At 37.3% G+C, this 9,522-nt stretch overlaps 1 protein-coding gene across 1 annotated transcript; it reads left to right on the top strand.

Moving 5' to 3' along the window:
* The first annotated feature begins 317 nt into the window (after positions 1-317).
* mpc1.L (mitochondrial pyruvate carrier 1 L homeolog) lies at positions 318-8,967 on the top strand. Its single transcript, NM_001171779.1, is given in 5 exon segments — positions 318-480; positions 5,197-5,200; positions 6,174-6,270; positions 6,982-7,114; positions 8,600-8,967. Coding segments are annotated over 5 exon segments (336 nt in total). The 5' UTR covers positions 318-409; the 3' UTR covers positions 8,631-8,967.
* The last annotated feature ends 555 nt before the right edge of the window (positions 8,968-9,522 follow it).

Genomic DNA, 9,522 nt, shown 5'->3' with positions numbered 1-9,522 from the left:
CACTGCGGTCATCTTGGCCTTGTCGTCCATATTTGATACTGGCAGAATGAATGTCGCCTCGTCGGCTAATCGACAGTGTGGTACCCTGACAAGGCACAAGACCTCCAATAAGTAATGAGCAGAAAGCGTGATAAAACGGTCATTCACACATTTCTAAAATTATCGTACCATTGAGAATTGCACATTACATTTGCCATGAGACAACATGGTGAATCCTGATAAGAGACATGGGTTTTTCTTCCCACTTCCTCATCTTATTGGATGAATGTGGCTGACGTCACTGTGACCTTAGCCGTTCCTTATGGGCTGGTTTGTTGTATTTCGGAAGCGCGCAGAGCTCTGGCTGCAGTCCTTCTAAAGCAGACAGTCAGTGGTGGGTGACCCAGCTGTGAGTAACAGTAACAGTAAAATGGCTGGAGTGCTGGCCCGAAAAGCTGTCGACTATGTCAAGAGCAAAGACTTTCGGGACTATCTTATGAGGTGATTTTGACCTGTCTATATATTGAATGGTTTGTAAGGCGCATGCTATGGTGATATATTGCTTGGGAAGGAAAGCAAGGTGATGGATTCACGGTTGTGCTGTAGTGGCTAGAACTAAAATTCCCAGTACACACCTGTCTCTTTCTGTGAGCCAAGTGTTAGGAATGGTGGGGCTGACAATATAAGGACAGCCGTGTGTTCGGTTCTTAGTAGGGAACGACGGGACACTAGTGATACCATGCAGCGCAAAGTGAACAGAACAGCAGCCGCTACTGTCTGCAGGTGAAGAGGAGCCTGGGTTTGCTCAGAGTTATAGTAGTGTCACCATAGTATTAGTTAGAAATGAATTACAATGGGGGCTTTTTGTATTGGAACTGTGCTGTGAAACATTTCCATGTGTGAATGTTAATGATGCAGGTAACACTGTGCTGGGCTTTAACTGAACGTTTGTGGCTGCAGCAGAATATCACTGCACTGACCTGCCTGATACAAACAAGTCTCGGGACTCAATGACCTCTAATATTACTGTAAGATAATGTACAGCCAGGGTTACAAGCAGCCTATTGGGCTGGGATACAATATTGTTTATGAACATACTCACTCTAATCCCCTTATAATATAATAACGTTTTTATCTAAAACAAGAAATAGTTACTAAAAGTAGGGATACAATTCTAAACCAATTTTTGTTTTGTGCCAAGGAATTACAGACTTCTACATATACAATACTTCCACTCACTGTAAAGGGTTGATGGATAATTGTATCCTTTTTTAATTACCTTTTCAGTTTCCAGTACAGCATAATTTCTATGGAGTTCTCTGCTTAATTATCATATAATAATTACATAAAATGTAGCATACATTTATATGTCCGCTGCTCATTCTGGCCAGTTTCCTGCACTGGTCTGTGTCCAGTAATGGACAGAGTTCACTAGCAAGTTTCTCTGGTTAGACTTGTTTATATGGCTGCAGGCTGTCTGCATCAAGAAAGTAGACCTCCCAAGGATCTTCAGTGAATATCTTGAAGCTAATAACCACTTTGGTCTCTGCCTTGGGCAGATTTTGGTTCATAAATATCTATTCACAAAACAAGTGAGGATATTTTAAATGTTGCAAAGGGATGTTCTAAAACTTATTTTGGTGCTCTAGACGCATGGGTTTTGATCAAATCCTATATCTCCAAAGCATCTCAAAAAACTTGGGAGCTCCCCTATGCAATATTTAAGGTATCATCGCAACTTCTATGTTTTGTGAATTGCTTTCTGATGTGGGAACAGACCATTCTGTGTACTTGTTTATTCCCCTAACTTTGGTACATGCTTGCTTCTTAGACTCCTATAACAGCAACACTATACTGAGCCCAGCCAGAAAGATGTATTATGTAACTGTTATTATTATAAACACTTTTATATATAAAGTGCTAATGGGGGGAGGTAAAACTTTTGTTTAGGAAGGCTTTTCATTGAAGAACTAGTTGGCTAAGCTTTCCTAACTCAGGATACTTCCATTGTTATTACAGTCTAGAAAAGTGTGTGTGTGTGTGTGTGTGTGTATTTATGATTTTTACATATTGACTGATACAGGAGACAAAGAAGGCATTATTAGTTTTTAGAGTGCATACATAAGAGATGCACATAATACTGTCAATCATCAATTACAACTCTTTTTATCAATAAGCTTTGAAATCTTGTCTTTAGGGCAAAACCTGTATGATCTTTAATTTGGTGTTTTACTGGAGAAGCTAGTCATTTAGTTGCTTAACCTGTACTATTGTGGATAGCACCACCCATACGCAACCTGTACTTCAAGTTTGCCAAAGCTTCTTGTCTCTTTGGAGTGGGGCAGACAAATGTGATAAGGTGTTTTTGTATTGTTTACTGATAGAACAGTTTGCAAGTATATTTGCATATAGTCAGGCATAATGATGGTTAAATAGTAGAGCAAGTTTTCACATGGGTTCCTGTTACATCTGTTTTGTCCTTCACTCCCTCCAAGGATAACCTTAATACTAGAATACCTCCCTCATAATGTAAGGAATACTTGTGGGTTTTTTTTGTATGAAAAAGTAGCATAGTTAAGTCTGTACAAGTTAAAGGGGGAATTAAAGGCAAGTCAACAAAATTCTAAGCAACTTTCCAATATACATTTCTTAAAGTGGAACTCCACAAAAACATAACTTAAGCTTTTTGAAAAGTAAACATAATTTCAAGTAACTTTGCAATATACATCAATTAAAAAATATGCAGACTTTTCATGATTTTTATGGTTTCTGACAGTTCCCTAATCCTAGCCCCCTGCTGATCTCTCTGACTACTTTCCTTAGCTGGCTGACTACTGTTAGTTTGTATCAACAGCCAGCTGTCCATAGACTGCATCCTCTACACCCCACAATTCCCTGCACACTTGATTTCAATAAGGAACGGAACATCACAGTGCAATGCATTATGGGTTATGTAGTTCCTTCATGCTTTTTGTAAGCTGTGGAGAAGTTGTTGCAATTTGTAACATCAGTGTTTTAGTCCCTCCTTCCCTGCCAGGATTTCAAATGATGCAAAAAGAGAACTGTTAAACAGCTGGATTGCAGCATATAAAATGGCATTTATTCATACTTTTTGAAGAAACGGGTAACTGTGATGGGTATATTAGGGCTTTCTGTGTTATGTGGGCCTCTTTATCAAATTTTGGTTTAATTTGATAAAGAGGATTATTTCCCCTCCAATAAGGATTAAGACAATGTACTGTTTTATTATTACAGAGAAAAAGTATTTTTAACAATTGGGATTATTTTGATGACATTAAGGGGCCAATTCATTAACTTCGAGTGAAGGATTCGAAGTAAAAAAAACTTCGAATTTCGAAGTGTTTTTTGGGCTACTTCGACCATCGAATGGGCTATTCGACCTTCGACTACGACTTCGAATCAAAGGATTCGAACTAAAAATCATTAGACTATTCGACCATTTGATAGTTGAAGTACTGTCTCGTTAAGAAAAAACTTCGACCCCCTAGTTTGCCACCTAAAAGCTACCAAACCCAATGTTAGCCTAAGGGGAAGGTCCCCATAGGCTTGGCTATGTTTTTTTGGTCGAAGGATAATCCTTTGATCGTTGGAGTAAAATCCTTTGAATCGTTCGATTCAAAGGATTTAATCGTTCGATCGAAGGATTATTCCTTCGATCGAACTTTTTGCACAAAATCCTTCAACTTCAATATTCGAAGTTGAAGGATTTTCATTCCCAGTCGAATATCGAGGGTTAATTAACCCTTGATGCATCGGCCCTTAAATCTATGGAAGATGGCCTTCCCTTAATCTGGAGGTTTCGGAATGACGGGTTTTCCGATAGCGGATCGCATACCTGTACAAATAAGTTGAAAATCATAGAAAAAGTTTAATGAATATATACTGCAAAGTTGCTTAGAATTAGGTTTTCTCAGGCAAAAATATTTTTCGAAATGATATTCCCTTTTAAGATAGGATTTATACTATACAATTTGTATTGAATACCAAAGTATATCGAGGACGCTAAACATTTACATGGGCAATTTTATGAATATTTGATCTGAGGCAGGTGTCTTAATGGAATATTAAGACCCTGTGCTGGCCAGAGGTGTCCTCATTTAAATGTCAGGCTTACAAAACCAAGACAAACACTCGCCCACCCTCAGTACCATATACATTCATGTACATTTAAACATATTTAACCCTTCCACATATCACAAGCACAAAAACACACTCACCTCACAAGGCTGAAGACCTTGTGCTTGTCAGAAGTGTCCTCGTTTTAAGGTGGCCTTACACGGGCCGATAAAAGCTGCCAACAGACTGAATCAGTAGCTTATTGGCCCATGTATTGGCCCTCCAATGGGCTTCCCCAATTGATACCTGTCCGAAAATCGGGCAGATACTGATTAAACAGGTTTAAAAAAACCTGCTGAAACTTCAACTGCATGAGTTTGTTGATGCAACCCTCGCCTCAACTGCCTATACTCCCCTCAATTTGGGCATATTGGGGAAGGATCCTCATGTTTGGTGACCTTGCCAAACAAGCAGATCTTTTTGTATGGCAGGGTCCAACCTGCAAAACCAAGACAAATACACGCCCACCTTCAGTACTAAAAAAATCTATATAAAACGTGAGCTAATACCGGATACAAGAGTAGCATCTTCTGCTAGGGCCATATGGGGGTGGGGCAAGGTGCTGTTCTAAGTTTTTTTTTATGCAGGTCCTGCATCTGTTGCTTGAAGGCTTAGGCCCTGGACACACATGTAGGGTTTTTGGTGCCAAGGTTTTTAAAAAAATCTGACCGCAGCGGGGACTACTCCAAAAACGCTTTAAATATCTGCATGTGTGTCCGGGGCCTTAATGTGATGGCATGCTCCCACAGATTTGGTACCAAAATTCAACCTTTGAGTTGGATGTCCAGAGCTGTCTGTAAGCCTGCAGTGGGTATTGCCATGTCAGCGTTGTCTTTTCTGCAGTGTCATAAACGAGGTCAACTCTACTGCCAGATATTAGGGGAGTAATTACTGTAGCTTCCTTCTATCCTATTGTGTACTACCTTTGCATCAGATATGTCATGTGCATAATATTGTCAGTTATAAAGTGGTGGGAAGCAGTTCTTTTTCCTGTTGTTTATACTGTAATAACATTATTTTTTTCCTTTTCTTGCCTCCTGGTTTCAAATTGTATGTTGAAAATCGGCAACAACACTACAGCACAGTAAGAAAAATTCAGATCCCTTTTACAGCAATATCCAATCCTTTGAAACAGTTTTTGCTATGGAGAGAGAAATGAACCCTGTTTAACAATAGTGTCCCTCTTATATTTAATAATTTTTAATTAATAAAAATAGAAAATTTTGTTAGTTTTTTTTAGTTCAATTTAATTGAACTGATTTAGATTTGTGACCTGATTTTGCTTTAAACTTGACATATATGCAACAGGCTGGCTAGCCTCTCAGTGCCCTCAAGATACTTGACTCTCTAACATTTAGGCTGGCTTTTTCAGACCGCAGAGAAGCTCCTGAATTTGCCACTGCCGACTCATTTACTTGTGCTTAACCCAATTTATTTATTCAGTTGGGTGTAAGCACTCTCCATTTGTATATATAGGATTGAGGTCTCTGAATTTTCTCCAGCCCAACATGTACTGTAAAACATTAATTTATATGAAAGAAGCAGCTTCTTGCACCTGGGCAGTAACTCATAGCAACCAGTGATTAGCTAATTTCAACTGCACCTGGGTGATAACCGGCCTGTGATTTTGTTTTCAAACAACTGCAGATAGATTGATCAAAATGCAAATATCTGGTTGTTTGCCATAAGTTGCCAAGCAGAAGAGCAAATTTGCCCAGTTTTTATAAATGACCTGCATTGTCTTACAGACTATCTGTGTTGGATGTAAACATATTTGCTTTTCCCATAAAAAAAAAAAAAGTTCAGAATTGTGTGCAAAATAAGTGGTAACATTGAATGCGGGAAGCCAGCTGCCCAGCATAACATTTAATTATTTTGGTTAAATTATGTAGTCACAAATGTAAAATTTCATAAAATCTGAATGTACCCAAATCAGACCCCTATTCTTCTTCTTTTTTTTTTTTAAAGATATGCTTTGTCACATGTGTTTTTTTAAATTATTTATTCGCTGCATTGTTGTAATTCTTGGTATTTATTCTTTTATTCTATGTGTTCAGCATTTTTGGGGTCCTGTGGCCAACTGGGGACTTCCTGTCGCTGCTATCAATGACATGAAAAAATCACCAGAGATCATAAGTGGACGCATGACATTTGGTAAGGTGATTTCATTGAGAAATAGTTTCGAAAGCTAAAGATTAATGGGGAATGTGTGTGTGTGTGCCCCCCCCCATCCTCTCAAAGACACACACACACACTTTGGCTTAGTCTTTCACATTTTCATATAGTGGTATGATGTAATTATTATTATAGTAATAGCTATGTAGCCTTTGGAGTGCCAACAGTGTTCTTACCAGTGGTGGTCAAATGATTCCAATACTGTAACACCAGGAAAAAAACTTGCTGACCCATATGGCCTGCTCCTTAGACCCTATAGATCACCATGCATGATGCCAGACAAACCAAGGTACCAGTTTCAGTATTTGTTATAAATATCTGTATTCGCTTTTGCCCAAGTGATAACACCTATTATGGTAAATAACTAATATTAAAATTGAAGTGCTTTCACAAGGGTGTATGTGGTTATTAAATCTTCTTCTAATTATTAATTTTGTTTGCTCTGATTTTACTGGCTTGCTGTTTTGTATATAGTTAAAGGTTGTCCATTAATTATTTTTTATTTTCCTGCTGCATTTGTTGTAATATAAGCATGAGTAAATGCAAAAATTGGCTAATAGTCACAACTAATACAAAAATGTACTTTTACTGGTAACTTGCAGTTGTCTCTTTTTGCCTTATTTTATATCTCATCATTTTGTCATAAGAAAACCATATTTGTTATTTATTTATTATTGTTCTCTCTTTCAGCCCTTACCTGTTACTCCTTGATGTTTATGAGGTTTGCATATAAGGTGCAACCTAGAAATTGGCTACTTTTTGCTTGCCATCTTACTAATGAATGTGCTCAGCTTATTCAGGGAGGACGACTGATAAAACATAGGTAAGTTCTTATTACAAACTATGATTTCCATGGTTAATATTGCACCAAATCTTTTTATTGCTGCAGTCTTCTCTGGAAAAAATGTTCTAAAGTGCAGGCACTTGTAAGTTTCTGTGGCTGAACTTTTTGCTGAGTAGATGTGTTGGGCTAGGGTTGTCGTTCCAGTTTAACTGCCTGGCTGCTATGATAATGGTACAATATATTGCAAATTTAGTCATAGCACTCGCCATTTCTTATTTATTGAGCCAATTTTATCTCAGCGAATAATGTTTTGGGGGTATGCACCTCCATTCGTCAGGTGAAGACATCGAATCCACTGTTTTGGATTCGGCTGAACCCCCGAATCCTTTGCTTCCGTGGGAAGGGGTAAACTTTTTTTTTTTTTTTTTTTATTGCCTTGTTTTTTGACAAAAAGTCATGCGATTTCACTCCTCCCCCTAATTTGCATATGCAGATTAGGATCCGGTTTCGGCAGGACAGAAGGACTTTGCCGAATCCTGCTGAAAAAAGGCCAAATCCCAAACCGGATCCTGGATTCTGAGAAGCTTGCACCACCTGTTAGAACCTGTACATGTGAAGTGCTTGTAGTGTACACAACTTTGCAATGCTAGGATAATAGCACACACACTTATTTCTATTGTCACAGCTTTTCGGAGAAAAAAAATCATAGTGGCATAACAAGTGTTCCAAAGATTTCCAAAAATGCCATTGCCCATTTGAAAAAAAAAAGATATGATTAATTGGAACACCTTTTGAGTGCTATTTTATGAAATCAGAGCGTATTGTAAGTTCTAGGGATACAGCAGTCATCTAGTTCACTAGCAGTCATAACACTGACAATATTTCTTCAACATACACTCCCAACACAGAAACATATTCTAATACCTTCTGTCTTATCTATCCCACCCCTATCAGTCCTTACAAATGGCTCTTATTTCATAATATATTTGTTTGTCAGTTATGAACCCTTATGTGCAGTGCAGCGGAATATGCTAGCTTTTTTTTTTTTTACAAATAATGCTCATGAAGTGAACCTTCTGAACTGCAAAGTACTGTTACTACAGAGAAAAGGCAAATCAGTATATTATTTGTTGAAGTAGGATGCTATGACATTGCTGTATTTTGGAACATTCAGGATACAGGTATGGGTTTTGTTATCTAGAAACTTCATTATAATTAAGTAATTAAAAGTTTTTCTTTTTTCTCTGTAATAACAAAACAGTATTTTTTCTTGATTCCAACTAAGATATGTTTAATCGTTATCGGAGGCAAAGCAATGCTGTTTAGCACATACAAATTATAGAGAGACAAATTACGAAAAGACCCCTTATCCAGAAAACCCCAGGTCCCGAGCATTCTAGATAATGGGTCCCAACCTGCAATAGGTTTCTGTATAATCGATTCCATTCATTTGTTTGTCTGAATGTGCACCTAGTTTGGAAAAACTGTATTGTATATAATTTTTTCCCCATTTTCTTTTAACAGATTATCTCAAAAAGAAGCTAAAGATAAATGAACAAAATAAGCTTTCAACCATCCCATCTTGGAATATATGCCTCAATATAATAGGATCTTGCCAAGCAATTGTTTGCACTTTTATTTGTCTATTTCAAATCAGTAACCCTTCTCTTTGACATATGGAAATTAATACATTTTTATTAAAAACAATGTGGTACAGGAAATGGAGATTAGCAATATGCTGCCTGTGAAGATTTATATAACTAGATATGTTGTGGTAGTTTGGAGTTTAAATTAGGCATATATAGAAATAACTATGTAAAAGTGTTATAAATAATTCAGGGGCATTCATATCTGGTATGGAATTTTTAACCGTGTAATAAAGGTAAAAACATTCACATGCTGAATCACTTTTATGAGAAACAACTTGTAGACCACTCTTATAGCAAAATTACAAGGAATATCATTATTATTAGATAAAAAAAGAAAGTTGGCATAGTAAGGAAAGTCCATCAGGTGTGGTCTCTGCCATGTAGAATGATAAGAATGAGATAAGCGTAATGTGATTAATTAAATCATAATGAGGTAATTTGATTCAAACCCAATGAAATACTGTAATTTTAATAAGAACCCAACAAAAGACTATCTTAATACAGTAATAATGTGTTTTTATGTTATAAAAAAAGGTTGTAACGGTAAGGGAAATAGAGCTCTCCTGGCTGCTGAATACAATTGGATTTGGAGCTTGTTATCCTTTTCTTATGAAACTGATTTCAAAGGACCTGTAGGTGACACTTAGCCTCAACACAGCACGTGCCCTTTGCTTGTTTATAACTATTCTCTTTATACCTCACTATTATTGTATTTTCTGGTCTGAAATTTCATCCTATTCCAGCTACACCCTTGCCTGGCCTTGTGCGCAGTCTGGGAATTCTGTGGCATATATTCTG

The sequence above is a fragment of the Xenopus laevis genome, chromosome 5L (genome assembly GCF_017654675.1).
Source record: "Xenopus laevis strain J_2021 chromosome 5L, Xenopus_laevis_v10.1, whole genome shotgun sequence".
NCBI lineage: Eukaryota > Metazoa > Chordata > Amphibia > Anura > Pipidae > Xenopus > Xenopus laevis.
This window is presented reverse-complemented; position numbering and strand designations above follow the sequence as displayed.